Consider the following 16,544-nt stretch of genomic DNA (forward strand, 5'->3'; position numbering starts at 1 on the left):
TAATGATATCTGTAAATCATGTCAAAATAATTACAAACCCAATAACATGCTATAGACTATTAAATGTACACATTTCAATAGAGTAGGCAAGACACAACTTACTATAGCCTCACTAATTGCTGACATCATAAATTTGTGGTGAGCAGATTTGAAGAGCTTTTATTCTGACATGCAACCTTATAACTGCAAGATTCTAAATAGAAACTTTTAAGGAAGAGTTTCTGTGTATCAAATACTAACAAGTAAGACAGTAGTAAAAGTACTGGTGATTTAACTTTTTCCTTAATCCTAGTTCTATTCCCCATAAATTTTTATAATAAAAATATATTTTATAAAACCTCTCAATGTTATTATAAAAGACACAACATTTTACAAAGGACAGTTAACGGTAACTTTGGAGAGAGAAGTTTCAGTAAAATGGAAACCATGAGCATTTGGATTAAAGTTTAAACCTATTAAGGATGGAATGAGACAACTGTGAACATTCTCAAATGGATTTAGGTGGCTCTTTGATGAAGAAGAGTTAGTGACTACCTTTTTTCTCTTTTCCAAAATTTCCACATATAACTGACTCAAAGTTTTTCTCAACATTGGTATTTTTGATTTTTATCTAAAATCTCCTATTAAAAAAATTAACAATCATAACAGGCTACAAGGGTCAGAGAAGGGGCTAAACCTATGATTAACCAGCTGACCATGACCTGTTTCACTAAAGAGCACAAGACAATATATTCCGGAAGTGTAAGCATGAATGGAAGTGAGAATGAGCACATTGTACGTAGGGGACTATAAGAAGAACCCCTAACTATATACGTGGAGTTATGTTTGAGAACAGCTAGAGACATAGTGTGATAGCTGTGATGGGGCCAAACACAAAACCCCTAAATGCAAGACTTAGTTAGAAGTATGTGCTTTCTACTTCAAGAAACAAATATCCTCTTGAAGAATTTTTAAACAGGGGTATCACATTATGAAAGTAGTGTCAGAGAAAGATGAACCTATGATAATGCATTAGAGAAAAACAAACCTATCAGACATTAGAAATAAAGGACAATTAAGAATGAAAAGTAAAGGAGAAATACGTATTTCTCCAAAGATAATGACATGCGATAAAAGGGAAAATAACTTGGTATTTCTCATTCTCTTCCAATGATTCAATCAACAAACTTTTTCTAAGCCAATTACACATTCCAGAGAATGGCCTCTAAGAAAACAATAATGAACAGACAGATGTCTGCCCTCAAGGGGCTTATAGGACTATATTCTTTCTCCCAATAGTTTATCCTATAATTCTTGTTTTTGTAGATACCCTCCAAATATTTCCTTGTATTTTTAAATGTAGTCATGTACAAGGAAGCTCCCATAAGACTGTCAGCTGATTTCCCAACAGAAACTTTGCAGGCCCGAAGGGATTGCCACAAAATATTCAAAGTGATGAAAAGCAAGGACCTATAACCAAGATTACTCTACCTAGAAAGGCTACCATTTAAAATCAAAGAAGAGATAAAGAGTTTTCCACACAAGATAAATTTATTGCTTCAAAACCAGTATTATGAGCAATGTTACAGAAACTTCCTTAAGAAAAAGATCAAAAATGTAAGAAAATATAACAAATAAAAATATTATCACTGAAAAAAACAAATACATAATTAAAGCTGCGGATCAACCAACTATAAAACCATGATAGTTGATAAGGTTAATAAAGGTTAAAAGACAAAGGTAGAAAGATGATGTGTAATTACCATAATAAATTAAGAAATATACAAAAACATACAGGCACAAAAAAATAAAAAATGACAGAAACATAAACATAGAAGGAGTGAGTAAAATCAGTAGTGATTTTGTGTGTTCAAACTAAAGCAACCATCAATGTAAAACAGACTGATATAAACCATAAATCAAAAATCTGCAAGAGATATACAAGAATTAAAGAGAAAGGAATCCACTAGAGAAAGCACACAAAAGAGAGCAAGATAATAATAAACAGAAAAGAATTACAAAAACAATCAGAGAACAATTAACAAAATGACAATAACTACATACCTATTGATAACTACCTTAAATGTAAATGGACTAAATGCTCCGATCAAATGACATAGGGTAGCCAAATAGATAAGAAAACAAGACCCACACATATGTTGCCTACAAGAGGCCCATTTTGGATGGAAGACACACACAAACTGAAAGTAAACAGAAAGTAAAGGGATAAAGGGATAAAAGAAGGTATTTCATGCAAATAGAAATGGAAAAGAAAGCTGGTTTGGCAAAACATGTATCAGACAAAAGAGACTTTAACAAAGGTTCTAACAAGAGACAAAGAAGGATATTTTGTAAAGATATAAAATCAATCCAACAAAACAATATAACTTGTTAACTCCTGTACACATTTATACACCTTACATAGAAGCACATGATATATAAGGCAAATATTGAGGAACATAAAGAGAAAGACTGACAGTACAGCAATAGTAGGAGACTTTAACACCCTACTGACATCAATGGATAGATCATTCTGACAAAAAAAAAAAAATAATAACCTTAAATTATACTTGAGGCCAGATGGATTTAATTGATACCTTTAGAACATTTCACCCAAAAAGAACAGAGCATACATTCTTTTCAAGTACACATGGAACAGTTTCTATGACAGAACATATGTTAGGCCACAGAACAAGTCTCAATATATTTAAGACTGAAATCATAGCAAACATTTTCTCTGATCATAATGGTATTAAAACTAAAACCTGTTATGAGAGGAAACTGAAATATATACAAATACATGTAGGCTAAATAACATGCTACTATATAATAAATGTGTTAACAATGAAATCAAAGAAATCAAAACATGACTTAAGATAAATAAAAATGAAAACAAACAACTCCAAATCTATATAACCCAGCCAAAGCAGTTCACAGAATGAAATTCATAACAATACAGGCCTACCTCATTTAAAAAAAAAAAAAAAAAAACTCAAATGATCAATCTAATCCTAAACCTAAAGGAACTAGAAAAATAACAAAGCCCAAAGTGAGTAAAGGGAAGGGAAATAAAGACCACAGCAGAAATAAACAAAATAGAGTCTACAAAATACAAAAGATCAACAAAATCAAGAGCTGGTTCTTTGAAAAGATAAACAAAATTGATAAAGTTTTAAACAGACTTGTCAAGTAAAAAAAACAGAGAAGCCCCAAATAAATAAAATCAGAAATGAAAGAGGAGAAGTGACAACCAATACCACAGAAATACAAAAAGTATAATAAAATACTACACATAATTATATGCCAACAAACTGGACAACCAGGAAGAAATAAATTCCTAGAAACATACAATCATCCAAGCCTGAATCAAGAAAAAACAGGAAATTGGAACAGACTGATACCTAACAACAAAATGAAATCAGTAATCAAAAAGTTCCCAAAAAACAAAACTTTTGGACCAGATGGATTCACAGGTGAATTTAGCAAACATTCCAAGAAGATTTAATATCTATCCTTCTTAAACTATTCCAGAAAATTGAAGAGGAGGGAAGACTCCCATTTTATGAGTCCAGTGTTCCTGTGATACCAAGCCAGATGAGAATACCATAGAAAATTACAGGCTATTATTTCTGATCATTATAAATGCCAAAATCCTCAACAAAATACAATGGAACCTTGGTTCTTGAAATTAATTTAATTTGTTCTGGAAAACTGTTTAGAAGATTTGTTTGAAAACCAAATCTCCTTTGTTGCCTGAGAGACGCGTGACTGATCATACAGGTATAAGCATGAAAGGGTTGTCAAGCAGGGAACTGAGACTCAAAGTTTTGTTAGACAATTGAGACTTCTTTTCGGTGAACAACTTGGTTGAGAATTGAATTGGTTGAGAAGGTCAAACTTAACAACACATTAAAAGGATCATATGCCATGATCAAGTGGGATGTATTTCTGGGACGCAAGATTGGTTCAATATCTGCAAATCAATTAACATGTTACACTACATAAACAAAATGAAAGACAAAGATAATTGTCAATAAATGTAGAAAAAGCATTTCACAAAATCTAGCATCTACTTATGATTAAAAATTCTCAGCAAAGTGGGAATACAGGGAACATACCTCTACATGATAAAGGCCATATATGACAATCCCACAGGTAACCCCATACTCAACAAGGAAAAGAGGAGACTTATTAAAGATCAGAAACAAGACAAAGACATTCATCTTCACTACTTTTATTCAACATAGTTCTGGATGCCCTAGCCACAGTAATCAAACAAGAAAAAGAAATAAAATTTCCATCCAAATTGGAAAGGAACATGTAAAACCCTAAAGATTCCACTAAAAAAACCTTTAGAACTGATAAATTCAGTAAAGTGGCAGGATACAAAAATTAATATTTAGATATTAGTTGCATTTTTATATATCAATAATGAACTAACAGAAAGAGAAATTAAGAAAAATCCCATATACAGCTGCACCCACCCCCCCACACACACAAAAAACCCCATCTAGAAACACATTTAACCAAGGAGGTAAAAGACCTGTACTCAGAAAATTATAAGACATTTAAGGAAGAAACTGAAGACAAAGATGATGGCATATACTATGCTCATGAATAATAAAAATTCACATCATTAAACTGCTCATACTACCCAAAGCAATCTACAGATTTAATGCAATCTCTATCAAAATACTAGTAGCATTTTCACAGAACTAGAACAAATAATTTTAAAACTTATATGGAACTATAAAAGACCCTCAAAAGCCAAAGCAATCTTGAGAATGAAATTAGAGGTGTCACTACCTAATAGACACTTAGTAAATGTGTCTGATATTTAGTAAAAATAGACACATAGATGAATGGACCAAAATAAAGAGCCCAGAAATAAATCCACACACCTATGGTCAATTAATCTCTGAAAAAGAGGAAAAAATATATAATAGGACAAAGACAGTCTCTTCAATAAATGGTGGTGAGAAAACTGGACAGACACATGCAAAAGAATGAAACTGGACACTTTCTTACACTGTTTACAAGAACAGACTCAAAATGGATTAAAGACTTAAATGAAAGGCCAGAAACAATAAAACTCCTAGAAGAAATCATAGGTAGTAAACTCTCTGACATTTCTCTTCATAACATTTTTTTGATATATCTCCTCAGGCAATGGAAACAAAAGAAAAAATAAACAAATAGGGCTACATCAAACTAAAAAGTTTTTGCAGGGTGAACAAAATGAGAAGATAACAATGAATGGGAGAACATACTCAGCAACAATACATCTGACAAAGGGTTAATATCCAAAATGTATAGAAAAAATACAACTTAACACACACACACAAAAAAACAATCTAATTGAAAAATGAGCAAAAGACCTGAATAGACACTTCTCCAAAGAAAATATACAGATGACCAAAGACGTATGAAAAGATGTCCAACCACTAATCATCAGGGTAATGCAAATTAAAACCACAATAAGATAATACTTCACACCTGTGAGAATGGCTATCATAAATAAATCAACAAACAACAAGAGTTAGTGAGGATATGGAGAAAAGGAAACTCTTGTGCACTGATGGTGGGATTGCAAATTGGTGTTACTATTGCAAAAAACAGCATGGAGTTTCCTCAAAAAATTAAATAAAACTGCCATATAACCCAACAATAATTTGTGAAGCTATATGCTCTTCTATGTTCATTGCAGCATCATTTACAATAGCCAAGATATGGAAGCAGCTCAAGTACCCATCCACAAATGACTGGATAAAGAAGATGTGAGACATACATACAGTGGAATATTACTCAGTTATTTAAAAAAAGGGGGAATGAAATCTTGCCATTTGTGACAATATGGACTTACCAAGAGAGTATTATGCTAAGTGAATTAAGTGAGAGAAAGACAAATGTCACAGTGATTTTACTTAACACATGGAATCTAAAAAACAAAATAAAACAGAAACAGAATCATAGATACATAGAACATTTTGACAGTTACCACGGGGGGTGGGGATTGCAGGGCTGAGTAACAAAGGTGAAGGGATTAAGAAGTACTAACTGACAGTTAAAAAATCATCACGGGTGTAAAGTACAGCACAGTCAATAATATTGTAATAACTATTTATAGAATCAGGTGAGTACTAGACTTATCAAAGTGATCACTTTGTTAAGTTATATAAATGTCTGATTATGCTATACACCAGAAACTAATAAAATATTGTATGTCAACTGTAATTTTTTAACAAGAAGGTGGCTTTATTGTGGAGTTTTGATCATTATCCTTTCTCTGGCTCAAGTTCTGTTCTTTTCATTCTTACATTCTTATCAGCTGATGTTGGTGTGAGAGACGGTGATGGTAATCATGAGTAAGTGCTAACTTCAATCATTTTTCCTTTTCCTTTGACTATTCAAATGACTATTTGTAGCAGGTTCTATACATAATCAAATATTGCTCCATGAGCCTTAACTCATTGTGACTAGATTTGCATACCTGAGAACATGGCAATATTATATTCAGGGACATACTCTAGAAAAGACATAATCCAGCAATCTCTGACATTTGTTCCATAAAGAAAGTATGAATAATGTATCATAAATTTCGAAGGGATATTTACATTTGTTGATTTAAGTCATTAATTATTTCAAGATAAGGGCAAATTGTTAAAAACAAAACCCAAAACACTCTCACTTCTATGTCCTATATAATATATATATTTATATATACATAAATATGTATTCTGAGATTAAACAGGCCTTTTAAAATAAAGACATAAAAGACATTAAAATCCCACTTTAACATTTGATTCTGAATTGTTGACAAACATTGGTATACAGGCATCACAAAGTAAAAGAAATACTGCATAGCTCAATTTTTAATTTCTCTTTTAATCACCATCACTTAGAGGATATACTTTAATTAAAGACCAATGCTAAACAAATTTAAAAACATATAGAGCTATGTGCTTGAATTTTAAAATCCTCTATTTCATGGGATTTATTCTTCGGTCACCAAATAAGCCAATCAGACACAAGTTCCTTAAGTTCTTAATTACACTAAGTATGAAACTTTAAAAAAAATATTCCTGTTAAAGAAAGCCTAATATCGGCTTCCAGTCAAGACAGCAGCATAGGTAAAAATGGTTCGCCTCCTTGCACAACCACCTCAAAACTACAACTAAAATATAGAACAACGATCACTCAAGAACCATCAGAAATCAAGTTGAATGGAAGTCTGACAACTACAGATTAAAGAAACCACATCCTTCCAAACCTCTAGCAGGGGTGGATATGTGGAACAGGCTGGTTCCACATCCATGTGTGGTGGATAAAAATTTGGAAGGGATATCCCAGGAGCAAGGAGTCCCAGCCTCACACCAGGCTCCCTAGCCCAGGGTTCAGGTACCAGGAAGATAAGTCCCCATAACTCTGGCTGCAAAACCCAGGGGGAACTGAGTCGGTGGAAGAAACTGTGGGGAGTCCCAAGCAGTTCCCCTTAAAGAACCCTCACACAGACTTACTCAGATTCATTCCCTTGAGCTCGAGCACTGGTGTAGCAGCTTGAAAGGCATCGGTGGCATACAGGGAGGTACTGAAGTGTCTGGCACCAAAGCTAAAGCTGGGGGACAGCTTTCTCCCAGACAGAAAGATGGACAGAGGCCATTGTCCCTTTTCTGAGCCCTCCCCCAACAGTCATGGAGCCTGCCAGGTGAGTGTTATATCTGAGACTCCATCAACCTGGCTAACACTGTTTGCCCTACCCTAGAGATTACCTGAGACTCTGCCCCACCCAACCTAAGGGCCCACCCAAGCTGTTAACTGTGACTTTTCCATATGAATGGCTGATCTTGGCTCAAAGTTCAGAACTTTCTAAATCCTATCAAACAACACAGAGCCTCAGTGAGCCCCCAGCTTCTGTACCTCCTGCTAGGTAGCTGCAGGCTTGGCACTAGCAGCAGCCAGCCTAGATCCACAGTTTGGCTCCACCTGGGAATCTCCAAGTCCAGCACAAGTAGCAGCCATCTCAGACAGCTTTATAACTCACGCAGGGTGGCCCCCAGCAGAAAAGAGGTAGGGACAGACCTTGGCTTGTACCACCCAGAAACCCCAGACTCTGCGTACCCAGTGGACAGCTATAGACCATGTCAGAGCACCACTACCCTGCCCCTGCACAGCAGATCTTCCATGGAGGGCAGAGGTTAGTGGTAAGTGGTCATAGCCAGTCCTCGCAGCTGACTGGCCTGGGTAAATTTCTCCCATTGAACTGCCAACAGCAATCAAGGCTCAACTACAAGAGGAAGGTGAACACCTCTTCTTATACCCACACAGAGGGCACAGGCTGAGTACCCTGCATGGGTGATAGGGGAGGCTGTGCCACTGGACCCTGGACACCTACTATAGTAGGCCACGCTTCCAGGACTGGGAGTCATAACAGCTCAACCTAATACATAGAAACAAACACAGGGAGGCTGCCAAAACAAGGAGACAAATAGCCCAAATGAAAGAACAGATTGAGACTCCAGAAAAAGAACTAAACAAAAGAGAGATAAGCAAGCTATCAGATGCAGAGTTCAAAACACTGGTTTTAAGGATGCTCAAGGAACTTAATGAGGAAGACAACAGCATAAAAAAATCCAGATAGAAATGAAGGATTCACTAACTGAAATAAAGAACAATTTACAAGGAAACAACAGTAGAGTGGATAAAGCTGAGAATCAAATCAATGATTTGGAACATGAGGAAGCACAAAACAACCAATCAGAACAAGAAGAAGAAAATAATCCAAAAATATGAGGATAGTGTAAGCAGTCTCTGGGACAATTTCAAGCATTCTAATATTTGCATTATAGGGGTGCTAGAAGAAGAAAAGAAAGAGCAAGAAATTGGAAATCTATTTGAAAAAGCTAATGAAGGAAAAAAATGAATGAAAAGATAATGAATACTTCCCTTATTTGGCGAAGGAAACAGACATGCAAGTCCAGGAAGCACAGAGAATCTTAAACAAGATGAATGCAAAGAGACCCACTCCAAGACACATCAATTAACATGCCAAAGGTTAAAAATAAAGAGACTCTTAAAAGCAGCAAGATAAAAACAGTTAGTTACCTAAAGCAAAGTTCCCATAAGACTGTCAGCTGATTTCTGAGAAGAAACCTTGCAGGCTAGAAGGGATTGGCAAGAAATATTCATAGTCATGAAAAGCAGGGACCAAGACAAAATTGCTTTACCCAGCAAAGCTATCATTTAGAATCGAAAGACAAATAAAGGCCACCCCAGACAAGAAAACACTAAAGGAGTTCATCACCACCAAACCATTATTATATGAAAAGTTCAAGGGACTTATTTAAGAAAAAGAAAATAAAAACTATGAACAATAAAATGACAAAAAAATACGTATCTATCAACAATTGAAACTAAGCAAACAAGAAAAATAGAGATAGAATTATGAATACGGAGAGCGTTTTGATGGTTGCCAGATGGGAGGATGGTGTGGGGGAATGGGTGAAGAGGTAGGGAATTAAGAAGCACAAATAGGTAAGTACAGAATAGCTATGGGGGTGTAAAGTACAGTATAGGAAATGGAATAGCCAAAAAACTTATATACAAGACCCAAGTACATGAACAATTGTGTGGAGATTGCCTGAGGGAGTGGGGGAGGGTGCTAGGTGGTGCAGGGTTAAGGGGGAAAAATCAGGACAACTGTAATAGCATAATTGATAAAACAGAATTTTTAAAAATAAAGTCTAATTTTAAAATTGCAAATTAAAAAATAATTTGCATTATTAAAAACACTATATGAAAAGATTCTTTTTTTGAAGTTTATAAAATAAAACTAAAAAGGTTTTACTGCCAAGTGAAGAGTAAAGGAAGCAAAGAAAAACACTCTCTAATTATGTCACTGAGCATGATCCAGTTTGCCAAGCCTGTATTTGTACTCAACTTTTCAGAAATATATCTACTGGCTTATATTAATATATGACTTTTCCACAACACATAAGGCTAACAAGGTGAAAATAATAATACAAATAGAATTCCACTGAATAAATACAAGTTTAAGATATCTAGAATTGTTCCATATTCCAGGCAATTTTCCATTCTGCTTTACACAGTATACACAGGCAACAAATCTTGACTGCATAAGAAATCCTTAACAGAAACTTTCACATTTAGCTGTTACGCTACTAAGACACTATCCTTTCAGGAAATGTCACTGCATGGTACCTGTGGCAAAAAACTTACACAGTATTTTTAATTAAATTGAATTAACTTTTCAATGTACTGTGTTTTCTGCTATTACTAAAGGAACTTATAAACTGTTGAGTGTTAGGTCAGGGATATATGGTGATGCTATGAGGAGAACTCAAAGCCTAGAGATTTTTGAATGATGATTTTCCAAATGACTGTACCAAGCCCCTTATCTCAAACACTGAGCCAAACTGTGGTCAGTCAAAAAGCAACACATAGCTGGCTGAGGTTAGTTCTACCCACAATTAACTGAAACACTACCATTTTATAGCCAATAAAAGTATATATAATAAAAGTAAAATATCATTAACAAAATTGGGGACAGGATAGATCAGACTTTACTACAACACCCTCATTTTCTGATTATTTAGAAAAGCAGTTCTCATTTAATATTGAAACTTCTATTTCTACCTCAAAAATATATCACAGATATTCCTGTTAACAAGAAATTCTCACTTTGCATTTGAAAACACAGCACAATCATGAGGGATAGTCTCTGTGGGAAATGTGCTGTGTAAGAGTATGACCAACCTCAGACCAAGTAAGGGCAACACCTGTGTGCCTGTAAGCACTTGACTTAATCCACCTTTTCTGAATATCAGGTTTCTTATCAGTCAAATGGGGAAATAATGTCTGTCTCACAGGATTATTATGAAAGTTAAATGAGATGAATTAGGTATAAGTTTTTATTCCATTAGCAGGCTAGACTTTTTTCCAATTATTAGAAGCACATCTTCCTACCCCACCTCTGAAACATATATTTGAAATAAAACATATATTTGAAATACGCTGCAGCTTTTAAGTGAAACTAACATTTAACATAATGTTACTCATTCATCTCCCTCCTACAACTGACAAAAAGATCGTGATTCAAGCAAAGATCTTATTTAACAGTCAAAGATAACTTTAAAAATTAAAAAAAACAAACAAACAGGCAACAGGCAGCCTAGGCATATTAGTTTTCTTTCTTTTATTTTTTTTCTGGGGGGGTCTGAATTCTTTTATTTTATTTTATTTTATTTTAATTTATTTTTTCAAATGCATTTGTCTCTGCCAACCCCCCACAGTTTTCTTTTCTTTTTTTTTTTTTTTAAGATTTTATTTATTTTTAAAGAGAGGGAAAAGGAAGGAGAGAGGGACAGAAACATTGATGCACAAGATAAACATCAACTGGTTGCCACTTGCACACCCCTAACAGGGGACCTGGCCCACAACCCAGGCATGCACCCCTGACTGGGAATCAAATCTGTGAACTTTCACTTTGGGGGACCACGCCCAACCCACCCACTGAGCCACACCAGTCAGGGCTAGTTTTCTTTTTCTCTCTTGTCATTTTAGGCACTCTGTTATAGAAAGTACAATTAACCCTCTGTTGATCAAAACCACGTTTTCCTTAATTTAACATTTAACAACTGTCTTTTCATTCAGCTAATAAAATGTTCTGAGGGCCCCACAGGTTGTGAAAGATGCAGAATTAATATGGCATTAATGAGAATAATTCCTGCAGTCATGGAGCTGATGCATAAATTTAACAGATTCCCTCAGAACCACTGTAGTGAGAGTGTCAATAGTTCAGGATATTTTTACATCTAATGTTAACCCTGAAGGGACAACAGACATAATATAAGTCTACTCCAGACTAACTTGCATATATGATCACTACCCATATTATCTTTAAACAGGGTGCATGCAAATAATCTTTTGCTTCAAAAGGAAAATTAAAGTGAACACACCTAGTACCCAGATTTTAGTTTCTTATTACCATTCTCTAATCAAAACAACTTTGGCTCCTTGAGAAAGAGGTGACAGTTTTAGAAAGTGCGGAAGGAAAATATCAATGTGAGTTTGGAGCATTTTGTAGTGCCAAAAAGTAAAGAAGAGCTCAAAAAAAACCCAAAAACAAAACTGTACACACACACAAAAAACAAACCAAACCAAGCAAAAACACCACAATGTGTCAAAGGGATACAAGATGTGACTTTAAAAACTCACACTTTGGATTTGGAACAATATGAGCAACAAGGTAGTACTGTATTGTAACCCAAAATATAAAATAAATATCCATGAGTCTATTCTGATATAAATAAATGATTGCATAAATTAGGAAATGAGGGAGAAGAGACAAATCTCCCACACAGAATTACAAAAAAAAAATGCATGTAGATGCCGTACTTTCAACAAGGTAGAGCAAAACTCCACACTTCTTGTGTGAGCTGTGTGTCCACAGCCTCTTCCTGCCAGAGTACAGTGTAAGAAGGGAAAAAAGAGTATTTTACTGCAAAAAAACTAACATAACCTCAACCAAGTGATAACATCAACAGTGATAAACCATGTTGATAATATGTAGCCTTAATATGTTGTGATAAAAAATGCTCTTTATCTCTGTAGTCTTCCTCCCCCAACAAATAACCCTGATGTAGTAATGGGTACAAGATCAGACATCCTACAAAATACCTGACCAATGCTCTTCAAAACTGTCAGGGGATCAAAAACAAAGTCTGAAAACCTGTCACAGCCAAGAGGCGCCTAAGGAGCCATGACTACTAAATGTAATGTGGTAGCTTGAATGGAGCCCTAGAACAGTAAGAGGGACACTGGGTTAAAAACTAAAGATATCTGAATAAAATACAGGCTTCAGTTAATAATAATGTACCAACACTGGTTTATTAATTTTGACAAATGTACCATATAAATGTAAGATATTAACAATTAAGGAAGCTGGATGTCAACTCCATGGGAACTCTGCACTATCTCTGTAATTTTTCTGTAAATCTAAAACTACTCTAAAATAAAAAAAATTATCTAATAAAAATAAGAAGTAAATTGCAATATTTAATATAAGTATTAACATTATAACTCTCAGACTGTTCCGATGTAACCCAGTGACTCTTGTTTATGGTACATATGGTGTCCTGAGAAAATCAAGTAGGTCTATGTACAGAGTAGCTGATAGTGGAGGCCTCCTTTTAGCACCCTGCTATGTACCACAATTCACATGTGTGCCCAGTGGAACAGTTTACCCAAACTAACCCTCACAAAAATAAATAAATGGTTTAAAATATTTCAGGCAAGAAAGAGCAGGTAGAATACAATATTAATAATGTAAGAAGCAAAAATGACATTTCTCCTACTCCCAGTGTAAGTTCTTTATTAGTCATTATATGAGGTTAATGTTTTTAACTAATACAATCTAACCAAAAGTAGGACAAAAAATTTCAAAATTATCGAGAAGCCTGTATGCCCTTAGTGGATTTTTCTTAATGTAATGAATGAACAAAAGTTAGATACATATATATGTATTTTTAAATACTAAAAAAAAAGAGGTGATGAATTTATATCCACTATTAATAATGCACCCTGACCTAAATGTATGCTTCAAGATAATAGCTAATGATATTCTGAGGCCTTCATAATTATCACAACATATATACAGATTATAAATATAAATATAAATATTTATCATTTTTAGTGATGTTTAAAGTCATGCTTTACCCAATCATATTTTATGACATTTAACAAAAAGCAATGACAAATTTGTAGAAGCCTTTATAGATGTTTCTCACCTGTCTACTTACATGTATTTTTGGATTATGTTTTTAAAATGAAATATTGAACACATGAAAGAGACAGTCTTCATATATGACTTCATTAGTGAAAATGTTTTAGTTAAAATTACGAAAGTGTAACACTGACAAAGCAGTCACTAAATCAGAATACAAAGACTCCAAGATACACTTTACGGGTTAGCACCACATATAAAATTCATTTTGTCAATCATTCATAGACAAGCAGTTGTAGAAAAGGAGTTGAATCCAAAAACATATAAAGTGCTATAGGATATTGCTGATGTGGTTAATTTCATAGCAACAAGGCCTTTAAAATAGAAGACTACTTAATATAATGAGATGAGTAGCAACTATAGAACAGTATTTAAGTGACTTAGCTCCAGAACTGAAATGTATGAGTCAGAATACTGGCAGTAGAATTTAGTAGCTAGGAAACCTTAGTCATGTTACTAATCTTAAATTATTATCATGTGTAGAATAGTGATGATAACAGTCTCTGCCTCACAGAATTGGTAAAGGTATTATAAGTGATATTTCATTACAGTACTTAGAAAAGTGCTTGGTACATGGAAAGTACTCAATAAATGTTAGCTATTACTGGCCATCATTATGGGAGTAATCATGAAAATCTTTTATATCACAATGAAATTCATTACTTATCTTTTGGCAAAGAACTTAAAAGTTACCAAACTTGGCAATGAATTACACATTTTCTTTTACAAATAAATAAGACTTCCAAATTTGCTGGCATGTTCTGGGATATTTTATAGATTCAGTGGTCTTTGAGAATATAGTCCATCAACATCTCCTACTTACTCAGTTAAAGATTGTATTGATAGTGTTGGCCACAAAAAGCTAACAGAGAATACTTCATGAGAACTTAGAAACAGTATACATACCCTCAAATCCGGAGAAAAGTTGTCTGCAGAAGTGGAAATGGAATCCGATGACACAACAGAAGCTGATTTTGAATGCACTGAATTCTCAGAATGAGAAGTGGAAGCACTACAAAATAAAAAGCATAGTACGTTGAAAAAAGCGGGGCTTTTAAAAAACACTTTCAGAAATTTTAATTATAACGCCATTATTTTATCAAAACTTCCATTGCCAACGAGTCATACTTTACCCATCCAATCTTATCTCCAAAAGCTGATAAACTGCAAACTGTATATTCCTGCACAGTTAAGAATTGTTACCATCCACAGTCCCTCTGGACAGACTTCCCCAGTACTCATGAATGAAATCCCAGCTCATTTTTTTTTATCCAACTTATCCATTCTTTTATCCAATGAACATTCAATAAATGGTCCAAAGTGCAAAACCATTACACAATGCACTATGATCTGAAGATAAACATAATATAATCCTCATGTTTATGAAGCTCACAAGTGTGTAGCTGAGACAGACAGTAAATAAATGCAATGTAATAATGATTATGACTACAGGAGAGAGATTAAATAGGGTAAGTAAGTAGACAGATAGAGGCAGACAGAAAGAACACACATTTTATGGAAGAAAAGGATGCACTTAACTCTACTTAAGAAGTTCAGGGAAGACCTCACAGAGGAGAGGATATTTCAACCGAGTCTTGAAGAGGAAGCTGCCAGGCTGACAAACAAGCAAGGGAATTTCAAAGCAACCGAACAAAAGGCACTACAAAGTTATGGAATTATCATAGTACATAGAACATTTGAGACACTACAAGTAGTTCAACAGGTTAGGATAAGCAGAACAGCAGAAGATAAAGATGGAAAGACAAGCCTATCTTTGTACCCTGTACCTTTCCACCACATCAAATTCTATACTTTTAAAATGCCTTTCTTAAATATCCACTTCTTCCACTATACTAAGTAATCACACTGTACAATTACTTCTTTTCCCCCAGTAATCTCAGTACTGGATTTTCCTTTTTAATTTTTAAATCATGTTTACTCTATTACAGTTGTTGCAATTTTTCCCCCTTTGCCCTCCTCCACCCATCCCACCCTGCTCCCCTCTCCCACAGTCAATTCCCACCCTGTTGTCCATGTCCATGGGTCATTCACACATGTTCTTTGTTTAGTCCCTCCTCCTTCTTTCCACCATGGTCCTCCTTCCCCATCCCTCTGGTCACTTTCAGTCTGCTCCATGTTTCCATGCCTGTGGTTCATTTTGTTCATTAGTTCATTTTGTTGAATAGATTCCACTTACAGGTGAGATCATGTTACTTTTATTCTCTTAAAGTCCTACAGAACTTTTGACATCTGGTCACACACTGTCTTTTATTGTGTATTGATCTCAGATACACAGACACACACACACACTCTCTCACTAAATTTTAAGTACCCCAAGAGGAAGGATTATGTCTTTATTTTCCACAAAATCAACTTCAGTGCCTGTGTATATTGTTACTATGTATTATGTTTGCTAAACTCAAAATCACATTAACAATATATCTATGTCACAAACTGAATGATTTACATCATTTCCTTCTATCAGTTAAAAAGATTAAAATTAACGTAAGAAAAATCAATGGTGAAAAAAACCTCAAGTCACTTTGAAGTTTAAATATTTTTCTAAAGCTTCGTTCCCAATATAGTAAAAGTCCTCCTCACAACAAAAGTCAAAATTTTTCCATTAGATATTGATGAAATAATCCATCTGGAGGTTGTGATATTTAAGAACCACATTTTTATTTTAAAATCTGCCTGTGATAAACCTGCCTATAGCAATAAATAATTTATATGTGAAAATCATCTCCCCCAAAAGAAACTGTCA

General features: G+C 34.6%; 1 protein-coding gene across 2 annotated transcripts in view; it reads right to left on the bottom strand.

The window, feature by feature from the left end:
* Window positions 1–16,544, bottom strand: part of MTMR2 (myotubularin related protein 2) — a 110,648-nt gene that overhangs the window by 54,739 nt on the left and 39,365 nt on the right. For both annotated transcript variants that reach the window (XM_054592530.1, XM_054592531.1), the window contains one exon: window positions 14,687–14,792. In XM_054592530.1, coding sequence (XP_054448505.1) covers window positions 14,687–14,792 — 106 coding nt within the window. The remainder of the gene's footprint in view (window positions 1–14,686; window positions 14,793–16,544) is intronic.

The sequence above is a fragment of the Pteronotus mesoamericanus genome, unplaced genomic scaffold (assembly GCF_021234165.1).
Source record: "Pteronotus mesoamericanus isolate MK-2021 breed Mesoamerican mustached bat unplaced genomic scaffold, CSHL_Meso_final scaffold_36, whole genome shotgun sequence".
In the NCBI taxonomy this organism is placed as follows: Eukaryota; Metazoa; Chordata; class Mammalia; order Chiroptera; family Mormoopidae; genus Pteronotus; species Pteronotus mesoamericanus.